At 47.6% G+C, this 26,023-nt stretch overlaps 1 protein-coding gene across 1 annotated transcript in view; it reads left to right on the forward strand.

Annotated features, from left to right (window-relative positions):
* Positions 1–4,251: 4,251 nt before the first annotated feature.
* The window catches only part of ABCB10 (ATP binding cassette subfamily B member 10), a gene marked incomplete at its 5' end in the record, with an annotated part of 32,890 nt that continues 11,118 nt past the window's right edge, over positions 4,252–26,023 (forward strand). The window contains 7 exons of the mRNA XM_079706418.1: positions 4,252–4,747; positions 12,568–12,768; positions 13,527–13,729; positions 17,422–17,556; positions 18,316–18,462; positions 19,460–19,595; positions 25,585–25,680. Coding sequence (XP_079562544.1) covers positions 4,252–4,747; positions 12,568–12,768; positions 13,527–13,729; positions 17,422–17,556; positions 18,316–18,462; positions 19,460–19,595; positions 25,585–25,680 — 1,414 coding nt within the window. The remainder of the gene's footprint in view (positions 4,748–12,567; positions 12,769–13,526; positions 13,730–17,421; positions 17,557–18,315; positions 18,463–19,459; positions 19,596–25,584; positions 25,681–26,023) is intronic.

The raw sequence follows: 26,023 nt of genomic DNA on the forward strand, positions 1-26,023 counted from the left end.
TGATACTATTACGGTGGATACATGTCATTATACACTTGTTAAAATCCATAGCATGTACAGCAGCAAGAGCGAACCCTAATGTATTTTATGGACTCTGAGTGATGATGATGCATCACTGTAGGTTCATCCATTGTAACAAATGTCCCGTCTGGTGGGGGTGTGGTGGTTTGGGGGCTGTGCTGTGTGTGGGAAAAAGGGGTCCATGGGAACTCTCTGTACTTTCCACTCAATTTTGCTGTGAACATAAAACTGCTCTAGGAAAATAAAGTCTATTTTTTAAAATCCTGGGGGCGTTTGCAGGATCAAAGGATATATGCATTTAAATTTTTAATAGTATATCTGGGTACAACCTCAGCCTCTTAACATAAGAAAAAATACCATACCTAAATGTTATAAAGAGCATAGAATCAGGTGCACCGTCTAGTTTCATTTATGCTGTCTTTTGTGGAACAGTCCCGAGCTACATTTCATTAGATCATGCAAGGTTCTTTGTGTAGCCTGAAATCTGGACAGCTGCTGAACATACTTTTTGGTAAAATAAACTTAAGCATTGTACCAGTTGAGATCTGCAAACTGACTATTTAAAGTAGCCTGAATAGGGACTTCCCTGGTGGCACAGTCGTTAGGACTCTGTTCTCCCAATGCAGGGCGGCCCGGGTTCCATCCATTGTTAGGGAACTAGATCCCACATGCATGCCGCAACTAAGAGTTTGCATGCCACAACTAAAGAGCCCACATGCCACTACTAAGACCCAGTGCAACCAAATAAATAAATAGATAAATATTTTTTAAAAATAAATAAATAAAGTAGCCTGAATAACTCAGTTGCTTTTTTGGCCAAACATGAGTAAGTGGACAAATAGTGAGCATGTGTTGCAGTATCAGACGAGATACTGACCTTTGTACTACTTTCCTAGAGGTACCTTAATAAAACAAAAACAAACTGGTGGCTTAAAACAAATTTATTGTCTCATGGTTCTAGAGGGTAGAATTCTGAAATCAAGGTTTTGGAGGGCCATGCTCCCTTTGACACTTGTAGGAGAATCACTCCTTGCCTATTGGCAGTTTCTGCTGATTTGTTGGCCATCTTTGGTGTTCCTTGGCTTGCAGCTGTATAACTGCCATCTCTGCCTTTGTCACCATGTGGCATTTTCCCCGTGTGTCTCTGTCTTCACATGGCCACCTTCTTATAAGGACACCCTACTCCATCTCCAAAATGACCTCATCTGAACTATATCTGCAATAACTCTATTTCCAAGTAAGATCCCATTCTGAAGTACTGGGGTTTAGGATTTCAACATACTTTTTTTGGAGGGACACAATTTAACCCATAACAACCTTTCTCTAGAATCTTCTGGAAGAAGGTGAGAGAGACAAGGTGAAAGCCAAAGAGGCTGACATCTTCTACATACATTGCATTCAGCCTGCCTGAGCCATATCGGCATTTGCTGTAAGCACACAGTGTGGATGACTTACCAAAAGCTTAATTTCAGAGGAACTTACAAAGCACTTCTGCCCCACGTAGATCCTAGTCCTTTCGTTTGTGATTCACTGAACTGCATGCTCCACCTTCAGCCATCACCCTGCCACCCTGTCCCTGACAGGACAAGCTGCAAGCTGCAGAGAAAAAGAAATGAACTAAGAAGGGTCAAATGATCCCCCGTTAGATCACAGATCAGACTGCAGGCCGGGGAGACTTCTGTCTGCTTCCCATGCTATTATGCTCCGAGTGGGCCCCCCCTCCTGTTGTCCACCTTGTCGTCCTTTGAGAGCGACAAGGACCCACACATGGAGCTGTTCCTGAAGTAGTCTCAACTGATCTCAAGTTTCAGCCAAAAGACATCCTTTCTGAATTCGACACCTATTGGCTGCCTAACCTATTAAGCATCTATTCACCAAGGGCCAGATTTTACTACTTGGTTCAATCACCCCTCTGCCGAGAGCCCTTTCTGTCTCGCTGTGGGTAGCATCTGAACTTCTGCTTGTTGTCTCAGAATTAATGTGCAGCCTTTCCTTGCTTTCCTGAGAAATTTTGTACTACTAATCCACTCACATCTAAGTGGTTTTTTTCCTTCTTTCCCAAACTCACCTTAGAGCATTTCTTGCCCTTTTCAGTGGCCAAGGAATTTTATCCTAACTTCTAAAAAGGCAGTGAGAAGTTATCCTTATTTTAAAATGGGAATATATATACATACATATATATATATATATATATATATAAAATTGCCAATATATATTTAATATATATATTTAGAGCAGGCCACACTTTTTTTTTTTTTTTTTTGGTGTGATGACTATATAAGTCCAGATGAGCCTTCAGCCAATTATTATTCCCTGCTCCATTCCCCCATTGTATTTTTTTTTTAAAGAGCCATGGACGCTTTCTTTAGATTCTTTGCTAGTAAATAAAAAATTTCTTGCCTTGAATATCATATGATAGGTGGGTGGGGGGGTTTTGTTTTGTTTTTTTTAAGCATGACAGTTTTGTCAGGGATAATTTTCAGATTATCAACTGACTAATTGTTAGAAATGCAAGCAACACAGAGAGTTTTGGTTTTTTCATCAGCTACACTTCAGGTATTTTTCTTTTGACTCCAGGCCCCAGAGATTGCTGGCTGAAAAGGCCTGGCGGACTTCATTCCAGGGAAGGCAGAAAGCAAAGGCCAGTCCTGCTTTCCCCAGTGAGCAGCAGCAGCAGCAGCAGTTTTCTGGAAAGTAGGAAACAGAAAAGAAGAGGAAGATTAGATGTGAGTTACAACTGTCACTTTCTCTCCAACTGGGAGAAGGTCATTCTCTGACATGATGTGGGGTATGAGGCACTGTATCTCCCTTGTTTGCAGAAGTCACCTAACAAAATCTTTCCCAGTAGGACATACCTACTCATAAATCAGCAGCGTCAGCTTCAATCACAGCTTGCATTCTAGAATGTAGACACCAGGGAGAGGCTGACCTAAGGTAACCTGGGGGGACTCCATGCCCCCCTGGTCTCAGAGGTTGGAATTTAGAGGATGGCATGCTTCCTGCTGTCTTCACAGGGGCATTTAGAGTGCGATTTAATCCCGCATTATCTTTCCATTATGGGTACTTCTCCTCAAAAATCCTACATTCCTTATCTACCAGGGCCCCAAGTAGGGGGAGGTAAGTGAGGCACTCTCCTAGGGCCAAAATTTAGGGGAACCCTAAATAGCCCCAGTAATCAAGATAAACGGTATTTTAACGCAAAAAAATTAAACAAACAAACAAATTGGCAAACAAAGCTGCTAACTGCTTGATGTTGGAAATAAAGCTCCCAGGGCTGGGATCAGGGTGAGGAGAGAGAGGTGGGCTCGTACAAGTGCGGGGGCAGATCCTGCATTTGAAATTTTGATATATTGTTCATTATGGGTTTTTTTGCATTAATTTTGGCCTTTAAAAAATTTTTAACTAAAATACTTATCTTGATTATTGACTTTTTTTTTCGAATCCATAAATACTGCAGCTGAGGCAATTGCCTCTCACTGGCCTCACCCGAGTCCCGGACTATAAAATAGTGACGAGTCAACAAAAAGCTATCCACCTTCCCGAACCAGGACTCTTAGATAAGGACCAGGCTCCGCGGTCCAGACGCCCTGCCGTGAAGTCTCCGCGTCCCGGTGGGTTTAGACACTCCCCTCCGCCTTTCCGCGCTCGGGTATTAAAACACTGAGCGTTCTGCCTGGCCTTACTCGGAGCGGCCGGCGCGCCCGGACCACGTCCGCTTCCGCACGTCTGTCCACGTTATGAGATGACCCCTTCCCTCTCCGAGACCCAAGTTTCACTCACCGCCAAGCCCGTCCCGCGGTCCCCAGGCCTGCGCACTGCCGCAGCGCACTACCCGCCCGCCTCTTTCAGGCGCCGGGCCCGTGTGATCGCGCCTGCGCGCTCCGCCGTGCGCGGGCGTGAGAAAGGGCCCGCGCCCCTCCCAGGTTCTTCCGGAGGGGCAGAGGAGGGCGAAACTGCTCCCCGCGCGGCAGAGAGCAGGCGCAGCGGCGCACGGCGCTTTCTTCAGCCTCAGCCACCGCGGCTCCGGCGGCGCGCCAGTCGCTGGGCCGCCCGGTGGGGGGCGCTGCGGGCCGGGGCGCCCGGGGTGGTCGGGGCCGGGCTCGCCGCCCCGGGGCGGGGCCGCGCGGGCCGGGATGGGGCGGGCGCCGGGGCGGTGGTCCAAGCCGGCTAGCGGCGGCGGCGGGCACAGGAGAGGCTGCGGACCGAGGCGCAAGGTCCGGACGCGGCGCCATGCGTGGCCCCCCGGCCTGGCCGCTGCGGCTGCTCCTGAGGCGGGGCCTAGCCGCCCGCGCCCCCGGGACCCGGCCGCCGCCGACGCTCCTGGCGCCGGCGCGGCTTGGGGACGCGGGGCCAGCGCTCCTCGAGGGTGGCGAAGCCGCGCGAGGCCCGCGGTGCCGGGCGGGCCGCTGCCCGGGCGGGGGTCCCGGCAGCCCCGCCGGCGGCGCGGGCCTGGCGCGGCTCCTGGCCCTGTGGGCGCGGCCCTCCGGGCCCTCCAGGTGCGGGGCGCTCGCCGGGCCCGGCGTCCCGCGGCTCCCGCGCGCCGCGCTCCCCGGCGGCCCAGCGGCGTTCGCGCGGGCTGGGGGCGAGGCTTGGCTGCGGGAGCCGGCCTTGCCTGCGGCCGCGGCGACCCCCGGACACAACCCGCTGCAGCGGCCCGTGGCTGCCGGGCGCTCGGAGGCCCAGAAGCTCCTAAGGCTGGCGCAGCCCGAGCGCCGGAGGCTGGCAGGTAGGGCCCCCGTCCCCTCCCCTCGGTCACCGCGACCTTACACACGCGAGGTCCGGGGCCGCCGAGAGAGGCACTGCGGGGGCGGCAGGGGGACCTGGGGCCACTGGAAACGGTGAGGAGGACGGGGTGCCTCTACCTGGGCGTCCCCACCTGGAGTACGGACCGAGCGCGCCTGCTGTAGCGGTGTGGAGCCGGCAGGCCCGCCGGGAATCTGCTCCCAGAGCTAATGTTTGTTTTCTTATCTTGATACATATTATACAAGTGGGGCGGCATCTCAGTGTTGAAATGTTCGGGTCTGTTCCGTTTTTACTTTGCTGGCGTTCTCAGAATGACCTGGGTTTTTTTCCCGTATCTTTGTAAAATTAATCCTAGCCCCAAATAAACCTATGTTGTCATATGTGCGTGCTTCAGGCAAGTTTATTAAGCAGCCAACAATATTTTTACTCTGTGAAGCAAAACAGCATAAACTTTTCAGGTTTGTCCTCTGCTTTTGTCTCCTGGGTGGTAGGCAGGAAGTTACTAAGTTCTTTTTAGAAGAGTCAACACTGGTCATGATCAGTGATCTGTAAACTCCAGAAGTGTTGAGAAACTGTGAATCATAACCCAACTAAATCATAATTAAGTAATTTTTAAAAAGAAGTCAAAATGAATATTTTTAGGGCTTCCCTGGTGGCGCAGTGGTTGAGAGTCCGCCTGCCGATGCAGGGGACACGGGTTCGTGCCCCGGTCCGGCTGGGCCCGTGAGCCATGGCCGCTGAACCTGCGCGTCCGGAGCCTGTGCTCCGCAACGGGAGAGGCCACAGCAGTAAGAGGACCGAGTACCGAAAAAAAAAATATATATATATTTTTAGAAACAAAATCCAGATAAACAGATTTTTGTATAGCTTCTCATTTTAGCCATAAATGAAGAAATGTTTAAATGCAAGGGCCTTGTAAGATCTCAAAGGTTTTGAGACTTCTCCAAGTCTTCGTTTCTTTAATAAATATTGAGTCTCATTGTGTGCTAGGCCCTTGGGTTCCACTGATGAGCAGGAAGAAGCATGGTTCCCGCTCCTGCTGGGGCTTGCAGCTTAGTGGGGGAGAAATATTGATGAAAAGATATGTGACTGGAGATAAAACTGCACATGTCATGAGGGCTTGCAAAGAGGGCTTGTGAGGTTCTTAGGCTTGAAAGAGGTGAGAATCCCACCTTTTTTTGTTACAAGTCCATTGCTTTAGGAAGGATAGTCCTAGAGAGCTATTTGTGATGTAGGGCAGGTTGGTGCCGAGGAGGAGGGCAGTAGAGTGGGAACATTTATACCTCTCACTGACTGTTACAGTTTAGGGGGGTTCTTGGTATTACTGAGGTATAAAGAGAACTATCTCATCGCTCAGTTGGTTGTGCGTGTGTTTTGATGGAAATAAAGTTTTTTTCCTTTTTCCTCTTTTAAAAGAAAATTTTGAGGCTAGGAGCTCTCACTGGCCTGTGAGCTGCTTGGGAAAGGGGCTGTGTCTGCCTCATCTTTCTGTGTCTAGTCCTTAGCCTGTGTGTGTGGTACAGAGCGGGGCTCGGAGCCTTCAAAGAAGGAATAAGTGATAGTCCAACCAGGCCCAGAGGGAGGCCTGAGTTTAGAAACCCTGAGCACTGAGGGGTGTGTCCATCATTCCCGTATGTAACTAAAAGTAAGCGTAAGGAAATCCAGTTTTGTTTTGTTTCTGAAATTTTAGATGTCAAGAAGGTTTTTAGGTGTCGGGCCCTGTGGCACCCGCACATGCTGGCCACAGTGGGTGGCCCAGCCCTGCCTCTCCTGTGATCACCACCCCTGTACCCTCCTGCCCTGTCCCACGTGTCCTGCCTGCTAGCATGCTGAGAAGACAGCCTTAAACAGGAGAAGAGCTGTATCTCTTTTTATTTTAAGAAGGGGAGCTATTTAGATCTGCTGCATTGAATCATTGTGAATGTATAATTTGAGGAAATAAGTCTGGGGTTGGTACGTTAATTTTTTCCCACCTTTTAAGCAGATAGTAAATACCTATTGTATTTAATATGATGAAAGCGCCTTATTAGGACGTACGGTTTCCTCAGAAGTTATTATATGTAATATATTGCAGCCCCTCTGGATGTTGGCATTTGAAAGATTGAGAGAACGTTGAGGGGGTCACCGTTAATTTGTAACTTGTCGTTGTAAGAGCAGCCTCAGAAGTCGGCACACCTCTTTGCAACTGGAAATAAAGAGCAAGGGTGTGAGTGTGTGTGTGTACTTTTAAATCAAGAGGCCAAAAAAAGCTGAGTTGAAGAGAAAGAATTCCAATGTTAATTTGTTAATTTTTAGGAAAAAGAATACAAAAATCCTTTTTCAAAAATTCAGCTGTGCATTTGAATAACAGTGTTTTCATCTGTGTTCAGTAGTTTGGTGAGCATGCTACCTGAACTGTGTGACCAGAAAACTTTGATCTTAAGTGATTTGTGTCAGAAACTTTAAACAGGGTCCGCCATTTGAAATGTTTATAGGTATCTGCTGAGAACAGTCATTTCCATTTCTCTTCTAAAGGAACCACAGTCCTCGATGCTCTCCGCGGCCCCTCCTCCCTGTGTCTCACTTTATGTAGGAATTTGCAGATATCTTCCAACAGCTGTGGCCTACAAGGTTGCTCTGCAGTCTTTTTTCACTGATAGTTCTTCATCTTATCACCTTGGTCACAGGAGTCTTAAAAGATGGAGGAGCTCACTGCGGAGCCCCTGTGGGCTGATGGGATAAGAGGTAACTGGTCAGAGCCGTCCTGCTGGGCCTGGCAGATAGAAGTGGCTGCTGGGGCTCCCAGGGAGTTAGAGGCGGGCTGCGCCGTGCGTGGAGTTGGGAGTTAGGAGGGGGCCGTGAGATGCCGATGGAGGGTCTCTGTGCGGCGGGCCCGGTGCAGAGGAGCTTGTCTTGCTCACGCTTTGCAGGCAGGTCCCTGGCCAGATGTGGCAGGTGCACGTCCAGCCCTCCACCCCCAGGGTGTTCACTTAAACGCTGATAAGGGCTTGTGTGGTTTGAGAAGAGGACAGTTCTCAGAACCTGACACCCGCCAGGAGCTTTTGCTGCATTTGTAGTTACATTTTATGGAGATAGACCGTGATGTGACCAAAATGAACAGAGTGGTGAAACCAGTGGGTGCGGTAAGCAAGGAGAGGGCGAAGCATGTTTCCTGCAGCCCAAGTCGGCACAGAGGGTCTGACAAGGACAGCACTGGTGGGGCAGTGAGGCTGAGCCTCCGCAGTGGAGACCGCTCCAGAAAGCCCTGCGGAAGTACCACGTTGCAGAGAAAACATGAACATTCTGTATCTGTGCTGCGAAATGTGCTAGTCGGAGTTGATTCAAGACGGAAATACACACCAGATTTTGAAAGAACTTCGTATGGAAAAAAAAAAAGTGAACTTTCTTTACTTTTTAATGTTCATCGCATGTTGATTAATATTTTGGATATATTGGATCAAATAAAATATGGTATTAAAATTAATTTTACCAGTTTCTTTTAAATGTAGCAGCTGGAAGATTTTAAGGTCTGTGGGCGGCGCCTGTCGCGTGTCTGCTGGACAGGAGCACCGCGTCACAGGCAGCCCCGATGCTCTGGCCTTGCCCAGACCTTTGTTCTCCAGGTCACTCCACAAGCCTGTGAGGCTTCCTCACCCTCCACTTCCTGCTGGCTGTCAGCCCCCTTCAGCTCCTGCCCAGACCAGCTTAGCTAGGTGCCAGGCTCCTTCACCTCAGCCTCCAACCTGCACCGGGCCTCTACTGCTTTGTTCCCTGTAGACACAGAAAGCTCCTTTCCTCCTCTGTCCCTCCCGTCAGAGAGTGGAGCTACCTGCAGGGACATGGGTCATTCCTGATGCCTTGCGGTGACAGCTGTAATATAGATAATAGCAGATACTTACTGTTAACTAGATACTGGGCACTGGGCCAGAGGCTTTACGTGTGTGTGTGTGTGTGTGTGTAATTTCTCCTCACAACATTTCTGTGAGGGAGGGGTTCTTTTTATTGCTATTTGACAGATGAAGAAACTGAGGCACAGAGAGTTTGAGTGACCCACTCAAGGTCAAACAGCTAGATGGCAGAACTAGGGCACTGACCCTGTCAGTCCCAACTTCAGAACTGACCTTCCCAACATGCTTCCCAAATCTGAAATTCTCAGATCCTGTAGAATCTAGTTCTTAAAAATATCTGCAGTCCTTGTCACCGTCCGTATCCCCTCTGCCCCTCCCCGTTTCACCCCAGTTCCCCTCTCACCTGGATCAGGGGAGCCTCAGGTCCTTTCTTTTCACTCTGCTGCTGTCAGAGTGGATCATGTAAAATGCAAATCTGACTGTCTCACTCCCCAGCCCGAGGCCCTTTTAGGCCTGCCTTGCTGCAGAGTCCCTGTTCTACTTTAGAACTCAGAGCCTAGTATGCCTCCACTTTATTTCTCAGTACTTCTCTGCACCAGAGCCCCTGTTCCAGCTTTATCCTGCAGCCTTTCTGCTCCCTGCCTGCTCTCACCCCCAGGCGAGACCCCTGCTGTGTTCTTGGCTTGGAATGTGAGAAGATGAAGGAGACAAGCTTTGTCTCAGAATGTGGTTCTGCAGTGTATGAACTGGGTGACCTTGGGCAAGCTCCCTCACCTCTCTGTGCTTGAGTTTCTTCTCTGGAAAAAAAAATGGGGGTGATAAAAGCGTTGTTGGAGAGAGTGCATATCACATGCTTCAGAGAGTGGTGGGTGGTTGGTGCCTTAGTACTTGAGTGACATGGGGGTGGCTGCACCTGCCCAGCAAAGCGAGCAGACGAGTCATTAAAAGATCTGTCCCGTATCCAGTGGTGATAGACATGCTTGAGAGCCTCCTCCGCCCCCCAGACCTGTCCATCCAGGAGCTGTCTACCAGCCACAGCCCTTCTCCCAACAGCCTCCGTTTCAGGTTTTCCATCCCCTTTCTTTTGGAGGAGATTTCTCATTCTTTGAATGCTGTGATGCAGTAGAGTGAGGGTAACGGAAAGATACTTGAAGATACCTGTCAAGAGACAGATAACAGTTGCTTGGGTCCCGTCAAGCAAGGATAGGAGCAAGCAAGATGCTTAACCATGGAGAAAAGGTGGAGAAGAGTTTCTAGAAGGATTATGGTATACTTGGCTTGTCAGGTTTGGGGAGGAATCAGAGATGATAGTTGTGGCGCAAATCTACATGATTCATGAATGTGTGAGACGGTGCTATGTAGTAAAACCTTAATTAACAGGAATCCACGTAATCCAACGCTGAAAAAAAATTTTAACTTTTATATACATTCAACTTGTAGAAGAAAGAGGCAAATGGCAATAAAGACAAGCTGTCAATCGTTCTTTGTTTTTTTAATTAAAAGGAAAGAGGGGAGATCCTGGAACGACTTTTGATTCAGCCAAATTCCTTTCCCTTTGTAATCATTATCGTTACTGTGTAGGAACTAGTGTGTGTCCATGATATACAGGTTCTTATTTTGGAATTGTAACTTTGAGTTTGAAAACTAGAAGCGGGAGGGAGAGATGGACCTTGATGGCACTCTGCATACATAACACTTACGGAAGTATTTGCCAAAGGGAAGAAACAGACCAGAGAAGCTGGCTGCTGATGAGGGATGAAACAGGCCTTTCGGGTTAACCCCCCGCTCGCCAGGCCACTGCCTTCTGGAGCAGCCCGTTTGCCGTGGCCGTGCCCTGCAGAACCCGAGCTACACTTGCCTCCTACACCCTTCGGGGTTCCAGTCCCTCTGAGCGCCGTTTTGAAACAAGACCCCGGGTCTTAAAGCAGAAGGAAATGGCCCTTGGCCAGGTTCACATTATGCAGTTCGGTTGTGATAAAGGGGTTTTCAGCCAGTCACATGGGCTTTCTGGCTCCGGTAAAGAAGTCATTGCCACATGGACTTCCTGAGCCACCAGATCTTACGATTCTCTTTAGGCTGTTGTCAAACTCTGGTACGCTTTCATGGCTCCTTTGCCAAAGTTCAGTTTATTTGTTCATTCATCCAACAAATATTTATTGAGCTTTTCCTATATACCTGTCCCTGTAGGCAGTGGGGATATAACAGTGAACAAAACAGACAAATCTTTTATCCTACTGGAGAGAGACAGTAGACAAGTGAAGCGTTGGGAAGCGCTCGGAGGAGAACGGAGGGCGAGGCTGCTGTGTGTGGGTCTGTGTTAACAGATAGGGCTGCAGAGCAGGCCTCCTTGAGGGGAGAGAGTGTGTGCAATGTTCCCGACTTAAGTCAGGCTCACGTTCCTCCTGGAGCTCTGTTTGCCAACTGAACAACTGGTTTACACTGAGTTCGCTCTCTACTCTTTTTATTAAGGTTTCGTGAAAGTAAAGCCTTTCACTGAAGTGTGAGCATCAGGCAAGACACAGAGAAGCTGTTTGCAGGGTGTTGGGAGCCCCCATTCCCCAGGGTTCAACCCACATTGTGTCCACTTGGGGTTCTCGCCGTTGATTCTCCTGTGATGGCGCTAGCTGGGCCCCAAGCGGGACCAAAGTCAGAAGGTGCACAGTGGCACGTGCCCTGCCCCAGTCACTCGATGCCACTCTTCAGAAGGAATCTCTGTTACTTGTTTCTTGTTACTCTCCTGGAGATATTCTGTGCATTCATGAACTTGAAAACCAACAAGCAAAAAAGTCCAACGGATGTTAACATCTGTGTCCTGGCCTTTTTCACTAACAGTGTATCTTGGTGGATGGCTTCATGTCGCTTCCTATAGACTCACCTCGTTCTCTTTAACGACTGCATAATATATATAAAATAAATGCTCCATAATTGATTTAACTTTTCTCCATTAATGAACGTTTAGGATATTTTGAATCTTTTGCTGGTATAAGCAATGTCATAATGAACACCCTTGAGTGTACATGTTTTGCATACACATATGGGAGCATATCTGTAAGTTAGAATCTTAGAGACAGAATTGGTGGATGAAAGGGAATGTGCATTTACGTTTTGATTGATAAGATCACATCGCTCTGCCATTGCAACCTTAGCAGTTTGCACACCCACTAACAGTGTAAATGCTTCTTTTCTCACAGCTTTACCAACACCGTGCTGTCAAACTCTTTGATCTTTGCCAATCATTAGATGAAAACTGATACATCTTTGTAGCGTAAATTTGCATTCCTCTTATTAGGAATGTTGTTATCTGATACATGTTGTTCCTAATTGGATTTTCTTGATATTTTCTTTTCTGAAAAGATACTGTGCCCTGTGTCTTTTTTTTTTTAAGGAGTGTGAACAGTTGTGTTCTTACATATTTTATTATCATGCTCATATTCTGGTACTTTATTTCCCAGAGCAATAATATTAAGAAGGAATGTATCACATGTGTAATGGCTGCCCATTAACTGCTTTCCAAAGGTTCAAGTGTTTTGAAATATTAGACATAATCAAGAGCTTTACCTGCATAGTTTGATCTTCAAGCTAAGATACAGTTAGATGCCAGGGAATAACAATGTATAGCACGAATGTAGGAAAAATACCATCTCGGGAGGGAGGCCAGAACGAATTTTTGTGGTTAGCTGTCAGTTACTCCTGGGGAAGAAGAGAGCAGCAGACCAGGGTAAAGCAAAAGCCGTCTTGTCTGGGTACTTGGGGACGATCAGTGAGGGCCCTTACAGTCATCCTGCCTGATCTGGCCCCAGAACCTACTCGGTTCTTCCCTTTAGTCAGGGGTCCAGGAGCTAAAGGGAGGAGACTCCCAGCATCTGAGAGCATCACATGCTCTGAAAAGTTTATTCGGGAAAGAAGCGTGATGAACTCAGCACCCTGCCCCTTGGCCGAAGCACTGATGAACCGGAGAGTTGCTTGTGTTTTCCAGCTGCAGTTGGGTTTCTGACGGTGTCCAGTGTCATCACCATGTCCGCCCCCTTCTTTCTGGGGAAGATAATCGACGTCATTTACACAAACCCCTCTGCGGACTACAGCTCCAGCCTGACCCGCCTCTGCCTGGCGCTCGGCGGCGTGTTCCTGTGCGGCGCCGCGGCCAACGCTGTCCGCGTCTACCTCATGCAGACGTCAGGTGCCACGACCCACCTCCTGGGCTACGTGGGGTGGGGGGGCAGATCTCATGGGTTCCCTGTGCTCCGGTCCCCATGTTGTCCTCTCTTCCTCCACCAAGCGGGGGACAGGGCCAACACCGGGCTGGGGATTGTTGTAGATCACGTGCTCTGTGCTCAACCCGCCTCTCCTGTGAATTGCAGCGCAGTCGCCTGTGTGCCTTCCGGGAGGTTTGAGTGAGGCGGCCGCAGAAGCCGGGACGTGCCCCGCGCTGTGCCGCCCCTGCAGGCGGGGCCGGGCGATAGTGGTCGGTGTCACTGTGAGGCCTGCTTGTTAGTAGGCGGTGACACCACAGTGACGCTAGAGCCCGGGACACCCGACTCCGAGTCGGTTGCTGGCCATTTAGCTGATGAAATACTCTGTAGATAATTAACCAGTTCTTGCCATTTGAAGTTCAATCCAGGAAAGGATTGCGAAGGAGAAGCAAAATTAGCTTTTGAGGAGTTAACGTCGTAAAACTTCTCTGTAAGTTATACTTTACAAAAGTCTCTTGGTCACATTCCAGTTACCGCTATATCCTGTCCTCGGGCTGTGGGCACCGAGAGGAGGTCGGTGCTGGTCACCAGCGCGTGCCGGGCAGCGCGCCCGGGCTCCCACCGCACCTGAGCCGGCGCAGACAGGCCTCCGGGGCTGCGGCTCAGGAGAGGCGCCGACCTCGGGCCGCGTGGCTGCGTGTTAGCGGCTGAGCCCAAGCCGAAGCCAGTGCTCTTTGCCTTGCAGGTCAGCGCATCGTGAATAGATTGAGAGCTTCGCTCTTTTCCTCGGTTCTGAGGCAGGAGGTCGCTTTCTTTGACAAGACGCGCACCGGAGAGCTGATCAACCGCCTGTCCTCGGACGCGGCCCTGCTGGGGCGGTCGGTGACCGAGAACCTCTCGGACGGGCTCAGGGCCGGAGCCCAGGCTTCCATTGGCATTGGCATGATGGTATGTCGGCCCGGCTGCTGGGGCGCCCTGCGGCCGGGGCTCGGCCCGCGCCCTCTTCTCAGGCGTGAGGTGCGCTCCGGTGAGCTGTTCTCATCGCTGTCGCAGAGGCCGCGGGGACCTGGAGCAGCTGCTTCCTTGGTGGCACCTGCGCCTTCACTTCTCCGCAATGAATTCCTGTCTGGAGAACGGACCGTTGCATTTAGAAAAAATTACCTTGTTGCCTGAGTTTTCCGAGAACGTGTGAAGGTGGTGGGAGGGCCCTCGGGTCCTGAGCGTGGGTCAGAGGAGGGGTGTCAGTTCCATCCCCAAAGTCAGGAAGCTGCCACTGCCGTCTGGATGGGACGGAGGCCTCGTTTCCTCTCCTCCTGTCAGGAGCAGGTCCCCTCCTGCACGCAGGCAGCTCTGCCCTCCCTTAGGGGAGTCTGCCCCACCCAGGCCCGTGTCCCTACCTTAGCTGGGGGCTTGAGCCCAGCTCCCTTCTTCACACCAGGGGTCTCTTCAGACCTTCGCGGCTGGCCAGTAGGAATGTAGTGCAGGCCACGTGTGCCTACATTTTCTAGTAGCCACGTTCTAAAAAGCAAAAAGAGGGAATTACCTGGCGGTCCAGTGGTTAAAACTCGGTGCTTTCACTGCTGTGGGCCCGGATTCAATCCCTGGTCGCAGAACTGGAACTAAGATCTCACAAGCTGCGTGGCTTGGCCAAAAAAAATTAAAAAAAAAAAACAACGAAAAGAAAGGTGAGATGAGATTAATCTTAATAATTAATAGAAACAAAAATCAATTCAACATGTGTTTAATATAAAAATTGTTAGATATTTCAAATTATTTTTTCATATTAAGATTTCAAAATATAGTGTGTTTCTTTTATAAATTTATTTATTTATTTAATTTTGGGGTCTTAGTTGCTTAGCGCGGGTAGTTGCGGCGAGTGAGGGCTGCTCTTTGTTGCGGTGCACGGGATTCTCATGGCAGTGGCTTCTCTTGTTGTGGAGCATGGGCTCTAGGCGTGTGGGCTTCAGTAGTTGTGGCTCGCGGGCTCAGCATTTGTGGCTCGTGGGCTCTAGAGCGCAGGCTCAGTAGTTGTGGCACACGGGCTTAGCTGCTCCGTGGCATGTGGGATCTTCCCAGACCAGGGCTTGGACCCTTGTTCCCTGCATTGACAGGCGGATTCTTAACCACTACGCCACCAGGGAGGCCCCCAAAATATAGTGTGTATTTTATACTTATGGAACATCTAAATCTGGATGTTAAATTTTCATTGGGAATACCTGATCTGTATTTAGATTTCATAAAATTTGTGGTTGAAAAAGTATATTAACATACCCAAATTCCCAGACATACTTAAAACTTTACCAATAACTGAATAGAAATGGAATATCAGTTTTTAAATTTAAATTTTAATTAAAACTAAATAAAATGCAAGATTTAGTTCCCCAGCACACTGGCCACATTTCAGGTGCTCAGTAGCTGTGAGAGGCTGTCATCTTAGTGCACTTCTAGACCCCTAGAACGAGGACGGTAACTGATCTTTTCTCACAGGTGGAAAAGCTTGGTTTTCTGTCCTGTGTCCCACAGGGCATTCAGTCCAGAGCAGAAGGATATGTTGAGCCTGTAAGATCTGATGTACAGAATGGAAGACAGCTTTGAAATCTTATGTATGCCCAGCCAAGAGAGAAGCAAAATTCTGGGAGAAGGGCCCTCCTGAACTAAAGCACCATTTCCAGATATTAATAGTTTAGGGCTCAGGAAGAGCTGGGAACCTCTTTCTGTAGCAGGTGAAGAGAGTCCCAGTGTAGGGCAGGTGACTCATCAGAGGGAGGGAGCCTTAGTACCTTGAGTTGCATAGCAGAGTACTACATCTGGGGGCTCAAACAACAGAAGTTTATTTCCCGTGGTTCTGGAGTCTGGGAATCCCAGATCAAGGTGCTGACAACGTAGGTTCATTCTGAGGCCCCTTCTCTTGGCTTGTGGGCAGCCATGCTCTCGCTGTGTGCTCTGCTCACAAGGCCTTTCCTCCATGCTTGTGGGGAGAGAGCTGACTCGCTGGTGTCTCCTCTCTTAAGGACCCGAATCCTATCAGATCAGGGCCCCCGCCCTTATAACCTCATTTTACCTTAACTCCTTCCTTAGAGGCTCCATCTCCAAGTCCAGCCCCATGGAGGCTTAAAGCATATGAATTTTGGGGGGACGCAAACACTCAGCTCATAGCAGGGCCTCACAAGGGGGCATCCCCTGGGACCTGGCCTTTAGCTCTGGAGGAACAGAAGTGTGCTTTGTTTCTCATGGGCTCCCTGGACCCGACTGTGGTAAGCCTGCTCCCAAGAACCTAATGATGTCTGTACCATACTGCCAGTTTGGTAATTTACGTTTGGGGGTCTTCCTCCCACCATTAAGAAGTGTGTTCTGATACTCCAGCGCTCCTTGCATGACAGCACCCCGCGATATTCTTCAGAAGGTTATTTCTAAGCGTGGAACCGGAGCACAGGGAGGGAGGGTTCTGAGCCCGTCCCCAGGGCCTGGGGGGTACCGAGGGATGCTCCTGCCCCCCGTGCAGAGGGCTTGCTTGGGCTGTGCTGTGTTGAGACCTGCCTGGGTGCCTCGCTGCCCCTGCATGTGTCCTGTGGCCACTGCCATCCCAGCGTCTGCTTGTCTGCTCAGGGTGGGTCGTCCCATAGATCAAGGTGCTGAGCTCATTGCTGCCTCAGGGCCTCGGTGTACTTGCTCTTCCAAGACCACGTGACCCTGTGGTTTCTCTCTCTTTCTCTCACCTTTGCTGTCCCCTTGGAGGAAGCTCCACGTGGGTCAGTTATCTCCCAGGTGCCTAGAATAGTGTTCGCTGCATGAAGGCATTAGGCAACCAATGAGTAAATAAGTGAATGATTGCGTGCTTCGTCCTTTACATTTCAGTCTGCAGCTTTTCCTCAGCATTTTAGGAGAGCCTTGTACTGATGATACTATTTTATAATTAATAATTTTTTGAAGAGATGCTAGTACCATTTAAAATACAATCACCTAATTGCAGGGTTGGCTACGGGAAAACCACACTGTGTTACTTCCCCTTCGAGCAACTCCAGTTGTTAGGAGACTCCTCCTTTTGTTGAGTCTAGATGCATCCGACTGAGATTCCAGTCCTCTGAGCTGCGGAAACAGCTCTAACTTGGTTGTTACACCCCCTGCCAAGAGTTCTTTCAACTCTGTCATATGATGTGGGTATTTTTGGTCTTGCTGCCACCTGAGTCATTTCAGTGAGATATTGCTCAGGTTGTTCAGAGCCCTTGATCTGGACCTGAATGCAGAACTCCTGGTGTGGTCTGGCCAACGTGGAGCAGAAGGCGGCCTCCTTCCTCTGCTCGCGTCCTGCCCCCCTTCTCTGTCATGGAACAGCGCGGGCTGATTTACACAGCCCTGCTCCTGCGCTGTGCCAGTAGTGGTGCAGCAGTGGAGGGTAAAAGAGCCCCACCCTTGCTTCAGCAGCTCTCTGTCGCGTCACTCCTGTGTGGCAGGCTGAATATTCATGGGGCTTTGTGAAGACTGAAAATGTTTGAAAAGTTCTACCAAAACCGGATGTACGATGTTGAGACAGCACCTTTAAGCCTGCCTGTTAATTTCAACACACACACACTCAGAGTGGGCAGTGAGAATGTCCTGCTACTCTGTGTAACACAATACCTTTTGGCTTTTGTTTTTGACAGTTTTTTGTCTCCCCTAATCTGGCCACTTTTGTTTTGAGTGTGGTGCCTCCAATATCCATCCTTGCTGTGCTTTATGGCCGATACCTACGGAAACTGACCAAAGTCACTCAGGACTCCCTGGCACAAGCCACTCAGGTAAAGGCCCCTCCCTGGTGTGGTCTCCACTTGAATGAACTCAGAGCCAGGGTATCGGTGGGCAGACCCTAAGGGATGTGCTGAAGCTTTTCAAAAAAGTACTTCCTTTTCCTTACACTAGCCCCCCGGATCTTAGCAACACAAAGTACTACTCTGCCTTCTAGACTAGATTACTACCCACACCTCAGCGTTGAGCCCACTTGACTGTACATTGTGTGAACTTCTTACTGTCACTATTTCTTATAGGACGAAAAAGCTAATTATATTCTGAAAATAGTTTCTGGATGATACTCTGTCCTTCATTAATTAATAAAGGTAGCTTTGTAATGCTATCCAGTATTGTCTTTTTTAAAACTTAAAAATAACTTATATTTTCATGTTACAAAGCCATGCATATTTATGGAACTAAAATTTTGAGAATATAAAGAGAAAAAATAACATGCATAATTCTAGCTCTCAGAATGAATGTTATTAACATTTTGGAGTCTATCCTTTTCATCTATCTTTTTCACTACGTAAAATATATTTCTTTATCTATGTACCTACCTTCCCATTTATCTATTTACCTATATATATGATGTGTCTATGTATAGATATATATTTGTTTACAAAAACAGGATTGTTTATCATATACTCTGCTTTGAAATCTATTTTTGACTTAGTTGCATATCATGAGCAGCTTTCTGTTGATAGTATCTTAAAAATGAGAACCACATTTTAATTTTGCCTCCCTCGAAATATATGTATTATTTCTCCCAGCTAGCTGAGGAACGTATTGGAAATATAAGAACTGTTCGAGCTTTTGGGAAAGAAATGACTGAAATAGAGAAATACACCAGCAAAGTGGACCATGTGATGCAGTTAGCAAGGAAAGAGGCATTTGCTCGGGCTGGTTTCTTTGGAGCAGTAAGTAGATCATTTTGGAAAGAGTGAAAAGGGTAGACGTTGGGATTGGGAGGGGTTTTTATTCTGTGAATCTTGCCATACATAGAAAATACTTCTCCCTCAAGAGTAAGAATTACCATCCTTAAAATATTTTTGTGAAGGAGGAGGAAAACAAGTAAATGTAATTAAAGGAAAGGTGGTGAGACCAGGACAGTGTGGGATTGGGCACTGATCCTCAGAGTGTGGTCCGGACCAGGCATGTCAGCTTCACCTGGGAACTGGTTAGGCACGCAGATTCTCAGCTCCACTCTGGATGTCCTGAATGGGGAACTCTTGGGATGGGGCTGGCAATCTGTGTTTTAGCCCCAGGTCATTCTGATGCAGGCAGTTTGAGACCCACTGAGGATTAACCAAAGTAATCTCAGTGTATTTCAAGAAGGAAGTATAAGAAAATTGATCACGTTGACCACAATGCACTTGGGTAGGACACTGAACTAGAAAATCACCATGATGGCAAATTCATAATATGTTCAAACTGGAAAGAATGTTAGAGGTGATTCAGTAACGGCCGTGACTTAACGGATGGGGAGGCCCAAGGAGGCAGCGCTTACAGCGACCATGACCATGCACCTAACTCAGGTCAGGGCAGGTGAGTGGATGCAGGGCTCTAGCTTCTCAGTGCGGCCTGCCCGGCCCATCACCATCTAGTGTGCTGATTCCCTCCAGTTAGGGAAGGCCTCCTTACTATCATTCTTCTCCTTTGCAAATTGATTAGATTGAGTAAAATAGGAATCTGACAGGTGGCTTAGTGTTCAGGTTTCTGTGTTAATGAGATTATTTCCTTCAATATTGTGATATTTCAAAAGTAGTTTTAAATTCAGATTAAAACTTGTTTAGTATTTTGGAAAAATCTTGCTTGATGGTGAAATGCATAAAGGGAATTATAGGCCATGTGAATGCTTTTTGCATTTGGCGACTGTGGTTCCCACCTGACCTCTGTGTTTTCTTCCCTTGACAGACCGGGCTCTCTGGGAACCTGATCGTGCTTTCTGTCCTGTACAAAGGAGGACTGCTGATGGGTAGTGCCCACATGACAGTGGGTGAACTCTCTTCCTTCCTCATGTATGCTTTCTGGGTTGGATTAAGCATTGGAGGTACATAATTTAAATAGGCTTGGGGAATTACAAATCAAAAATAGGGTTACAGTTTCTGAAATGAAAACTTAACTTTCCCATTACTCCACCTCTCATCAATTAACTAACTGCAAAAACCTCTCCTAGAATGTTACTCCAACTTGACTTTGAAAGAAAGAGCAAAGATACAAGTGGGATCCTCCCCGGGGTCAGGAATTTCCAGGGTTTTGGAGGCCCCCCGTAGCTGGTGGAGCTCCGGGTCTCACTGGAGCTCTTTCCAGCTGCATGTAGGACAGCCTGTTCCCTTTCACCGTAGGATGGATGCTGGGGAGGAAGGGTGGTGTGAACAGGCATGTACAGGAACCCCCGTCCTCTGGTGGTGATGCTTCCATGATGGGCAAGTCACTGGTGGGGAGTAAAGTTCTTTCTGTACAAAGTCAGCCATGTTCAAAACTAGTGAACAATCACAAATATAAACGATAGAGTACATGAAGCACAGTTGCTTGCTTTTGTCAAGAATCTGTCAGAGATGAGCTTTCATTGTCTACTGAGTGAAGGGAAGCAAGATCCATGGAGTCTGTGAGGTTTTCTTCTCCGTAGCTTTCCTGAGGCCCCAGCCAACTGGGAGCAGATGATTTCCTGCTTTTTGTTTTCCTTCTTCTCTTTGAAAAGAGATGGAAAGGTTAGATAAACATTGAAGTCTGGTTCAAGGAGCTCAGGTATCCCATGGGGGTCACCTCAATCGACACTCTTGTTGTTTTCAGGGTTTTCTACTGGTTAAAGGTATAGGCTTTTCCTTAGACATCTGCAGTCAGCAAGTGAGGATATTTTCTGGACTGAGATTTCCAGAGACCCCTTTAAAAATAGCATTTTAGTTCCTCTGGCTGGTCTTGAAGACAAACCTGATCAAGACACTTCCGGGTGCTGAGTGACTTGGGAAGCGAGAGGGCCAGTTCAGGAGGACAGAGCGATGACCGTGTTGCTCTTTTCTCTCCGTCTCTTGGGTTGGGCCTGTCGGGCTGTAGGCTTGCACACCCGTGTGGGTGGGTTCCTTTCAGCCTTCTGTCCCACCTCAGAGCGGACTTGTCTGCCGCTACCTTCCCTCTCTGTGGCCTTCCTGTGCACGGTCCACGCTTGACCGCTGTCAGCTTTCCTCCTGCCCCCGCCCCAATCTTGCGTCTTCTGCCACATTTGTCTTGATCTTTCTTAGTCCCTCTGCTGACACCTCCTTTTTTCCATAGTACTTGACCTGATAGACACTACCTCTGTTTTGGGGTGTTCTGCTGCCCTACCTTTTGTCCCAAGTTCATAGCTGTGTCTTGCACAGAAATTGGTTGGAAACACAGTTCCCATCCCCTGGGAGTCAGTTACCTCCCCTGGTCACAGACGTGCTGCTGAGGCTTTATCTGTGCTTGAGATTTCGGGAGGCTTGGCCTCCTGAGCCACAGGCCACCACACAGCTCTGGTTGATGGTTCCTGCCATCTGGCGGTGGAGAGAGGAGTGAAGTGTGGGCAGGACTGTAGGGACCTGTTACAGGTTGAGTTGGGTTTTAAATGTTTTTGTGAAGCTCACCATTTAGAGTGATTCTGTAATGAATCTGCAATCAAGAAATCCTGTTTTTTTAATTAAATAAATCAGAATTTTTATATGTTGGTTCTTGCTTACAATAGATTTTACTGAAAAAAAACCCACAGTAAATTCTACATTTATTTTCTGTTGTGAGAGGGTCAGAGGTGCTATTTGAAGGAAAATATGCTTGTTTATTTTATACCAGAGAAAGCTCTTACATCTTCCTATCGAACCCAATATCTTTTTTTCTTACATTTTTATTGAGGTGAAATTCATGTAACACAAACATAATCATTTTTAAATGTGCAGCTCAGTGGCATTTAGTACATTCACAGTGTTGTGCAACCACTACCTCTGTTTAGTTCCAAAATATTTTCCTCACCTCGAAGAAAAGCCCATACTCATCAAGCAGTCTATACCCCCCTCCCCAGCCCCTAGCAACCAGTTTGCTTCCTATCTGTATGTATTTACTTATTCCAGATATTTCACGTGAATGGAATCATATAGTTTGTGGCCTTGTGTGTTTGGCTTCTTTCCCTTCGCATGTTTTCAAAGTTCACCCACATTGTAGCATGTACTTCATTCCTTTTTGTGGTTGAATAATATTCGATTGTATGGATAGACCACATTTTGTTTATCCAGGGCCATTTTGTCTTTGTTTCTGTTTTCCAGAGTCTAAACTCTTTACTATGTTGTGAACTACTTCCGACTCTTTCCCTTGACTTTCCCTCCCTTCCTTCCTTCCTTCCTTCCTTCCTTCCTTCCTTCCAATTAATAGACTTCTTAAAAGAGCAGTTTTAGGGGCTTCCCTGGTGGCACAGTGGTTAAGAACCCGCCTGCCAGTGCAGGGGACACGGGTTCAAGCCCTGGTCCGGGAAGATCCCACATGCCACGGAGCAACTAAGCCCGTGAGCCACAACTCCTGAGCCTGCGCTCTAGAGCCCGTGAGCCACAACTACTGAGCCTATGTGCCACAACTACTGAGCCTGAGCTCTAGAGCCCATGCTCTGCAACAAGAGAAGCCACCGCAATGAGAAGCCTGCGCACCACAACCAAGAGTAGCCCCCACTCGCCGCAACTAGAGAAAGCCTGTGTGCAGCAACAAAGACCCAACGCAGCCAAAAAAAAGGAGCAGTTTTAGGTTCACAACAAAGTTGAGCAGAAAGTACAGAGAGTCCCATAGACCCCCCACCTCCCATGCACAGACTCCCCCATTTATCAGCATCCCCCACCAGATGGTGCATTTGTTATAATCGATGAATATACACTGACACGTTACCTAAGTCCAGAGTCTACCTTAGGGGGTCACTCGTAGTGGTGTACATTCTGTGGGTCTGGACAAATGTATAATGGCATGTATCCACTACAGAGTAGTGTCACTACCCTAAAAATCCTCTGTGCTCTGCCTATTCATCCTTCCTTCCCGCCAACCCCTGGCAACCACTGATTTTTTTACTGTCTCCACAGTTTTGCCTTTTCCAGATGTCGTATTGTTGAAATCATGCAGTGTGGAGCCTTTTACCTTAGCTTCCTTCACTTAGTAGTAGGCATTGAAGGTCCCTCCATGTCTTCTCATGGCTCAGTAGCTCTTTTCTTTTTAATGTTGTCTGGATGGACCGCAGTTTATCCATTAAAAGGACATCTTTGTTGCTTCCAAGTTTTGGCAGTTATGAATAAAGCTGCTGTAAACATTTGTGTGCAGGTTTTTGTGTGGATATAAGTTTTCATCTCCTTTGGGTAAACACAAAGGAGCACGATTGCTAGATTGCATATGGTAACAGTATGTTTAGTGTTGTAAGAAATCACCAAACATTCTTCCAAAGTGGCTGCACCATTTTGCACTCCCACCAGCCCTGAATAAGAGTTCCTGTTGCTCCACATCCTCACCAGCATTTGGTGGTGTTAGAATTTTGGATTTTTGCTGTTCTGATAGGTTCGTTGTCATAATTTGCTTTTTTCCCTGGTGATTTGATGCAGAGTATCCTTTTATATATTTATTTGCCATGGGTGTATCTTCTTTGGTGAGATGTCTGTTTGTCCATTTTTTAATTGGCTGTTTGTTTTCTTATTGTTGAGTTTTAAGAATTCTTTGTATACAATAGTCTCCCCTTATCCTCGGTTTCACTTTCTGTAGTTTCAGTTACTTGTGGTCAACTGCAGTCTGAAAATATTAAATGGAAAATTCCAGAAATAAGTCATAAATTTTAAATTGCACACCATTCGGAGTAGCGTGATGAAATCTCATGCTGTCCTGCCTGGGACATGGGCCATCCCTTTGTCCAGCGCATCCCACCCGTTAGTCTTTTGGTAGCCGTCTCGGTGACCAGATGCATTGTGTAGTACTGCAGTGCTTGTATTGATGTGACCCTTGTTTCACTTAATAATGGCCCCAAATTGCAAGAGTGGTGATGCTGGCAATTCAGATATGCCAAAGAGAAGCCATGAAGTGCTTCCTTTAAGTGAAAGGGTGAAAGTTCTTGATTTCATAAAGAAAGAGAAAAAATCATATGCTGAGGTTACTGAGATCTATGGTAAGAATGAGTCTTCTGGTCATGAAATTGTGAAGAAGGAAAAAGAAATTTGTGCTGGTGTTGCTGTCGCACCTCAGACTGCAAAAGTTACACCACACTGCTTAGTTAAGATGGAAAAGGCATTTAATTTGTACAAGATACTTTGAGAGAGACCACATTCACATGACTTGTTACAGTATATTGTTATAATTCTATTTTACTATTAATGTTACTCTTTATAAATTAAACTTTATCTTAAGTATGTGTATGTAGGAAAAAAATAGAGTTGACCCTTGAACAACACGGGTTTGAACTGTGAGGGTCCACTTATACAGAATTTTTTTTCAATAGATACGTACTGTAGTACTACAGAATCCACGGATGCAGTTACAGAGGGCCTACTACAGAGTTATACATGGATTTTCACATGCGAGGGGGTTGGCGCCCCTAACCCCTGTGTTGCTCAAGGGTCAGCTGTAGTATATATGGGGCACCACGGTTTCAGGCATCCACGGGGGTTTTGGAACGTATCCCCCGCGGATTAGGGGGAACTACTGTATTTTGGATACCAGTCCTTTGTCGATGTGTCTTTTTCAAATAATTTCTCCCAGACTGTGACCCGTCTTCTCATTCTCTTGACAGTGTCTTTCACAGAGCAGAAGTTTTTAATTTTAATGAACTCTAACTTCCTTAAGTTTTTCTTTTGTGGATTGTGCTTTTGATATGATACTTAAAAAGTCATTGCTGAACACAAGGTCATATATGTTTTTCTCTTATGTTATCTTCTCAGAGTTTTCTAGTTTGGCGTTTTACGTTTAGACCACTTTGAGTTAATTTTTGTGAAAGGGGTAAGGTCTGTGTCCTGAATCATTTTTTGCACATGGATGTCTGGTTGTTCCAGCACCATTTGTTGAAAAGTCTACCCTTTCTTCATTGAATTGCATTTGCTCATTTGTCAAAGATCAACTGACTATATGTATGTGGCTCTGTTTCTGACCAATGCATTCTTAATTTAACCTGAAGGTTTTAATCCACCGTATCTTGTATAAATAACCGTATACCTTAGACAGAATATTTGAATTGCATTTTTTCAGCATCCTTACTGAGGGAAAGTGTTACAAGTATATGTTCTGGCAGTTGACATGGAGTGTACTTGGAGTTTAAATCATTAATTAAATCATAGTTCAAAGGTGGCTTTAAGAAGAAGTTTGGGGCTTCCCTGGTGGCGCAGTGGTTGAGAGTCCGCCTGCCGATGCAGGGGACGCGGGTTTGTGCCCCAGTCCAGGAGGATCCCACATGCCGCGGAGCGGCTGGGCCCGTGAGCCATGGCCACTGAGCCTGCGCGTCAGGAGCCTGTGCTCCGCAACGGGAGAGGCCACAACAGTGAGAAGCCCGGGTACGGCAAAAAAAAAAAAAAAAAAAAGGAGAGGTTGGAGTATTTAACATTGCCAAATTTCTTTTCAGTTTTTAGCCTGGTAAAAGTTTATTTGTTGAGTGTCTGAAAGGAGGGTTTGATTATGTGGATATGTCTTTTAAATGAATATTGGGGTACCTTAAATTCCTTATAAGTATGGGATAAGCATTATATTTTATTTATATTGCTATGTTTTTGAGTAGGTAGTAGGTAGACTTTTATGTAACATTGTGATTTTAATTCAGTGGTTGATTAGTATGCCTATATGTATTTATAAATTCCCTGATCTGACCAAACATTAAATCCTTATTAGAAGTAATGAAATTGGAGGAGGAGAAACTGAAGGAACACAAGGGTATGAGACTGAGGGAACTCTGATGGATTCCCAGGTAGCTGCTTCAAATCAGATTCTGTATTAACAGCAGGTTGTGATCGCTGTTCCCAGGGGGGCGGGAGTAGCAGAGGGCTGTTTGCTGGTACCCGTGATAGACGTGTGCCTTTGCTTCTCGTCCTCAGGGCTGAGCTCCTTCTACTCAGAGCTGATGAAGGGCCTGGGTGCCGGGGGCCGCCTCTGGGAGCTCCTCGAGAGAGAACCGGAGCTTCCTTTCAATGGTGGGTCTGAAATGGGTTTGCTCCTCTTTGCTGGGATTAAACAAATGTGGTTTCGGACTGTGACACCAGCTTCCTGCCTGCCTTGGGATGGACGAACGTGAACGGGATGCTGTCCCTTGCACATGGCAGGGACAGGGCCATCAATGGGGTGGGCGGTGAGGAAGGACAGCTGCTGGGTGCTGTCACGGGGCCCCAGGGCATCCCTGGAGGCGTGGGGACTGACCACAAAGTGGGCAGCCACTGTTTACCTCCCTGCAGGCGATTTGCTGCCACAGACAGCAGGGTGGAAGTGAGTGCAGCTCAGGGGTGCAGATAGGAAGGGCCCGGCCAGTGCCCAGACTTG

The sequence above is a fragment of the Hyperoodon ampullatus genome (genome assembly GCF_949752795.1).
Source record: "Hyperoodon ampullatus genome assembly, chromosome: 1".
Lineage (NCBI taxonomy): Eukaryota > Metazoa > Chordata > Mammalia > Artiodactyla > Ziphiidae > Hyperoodon > Hyperoodon ampullatus.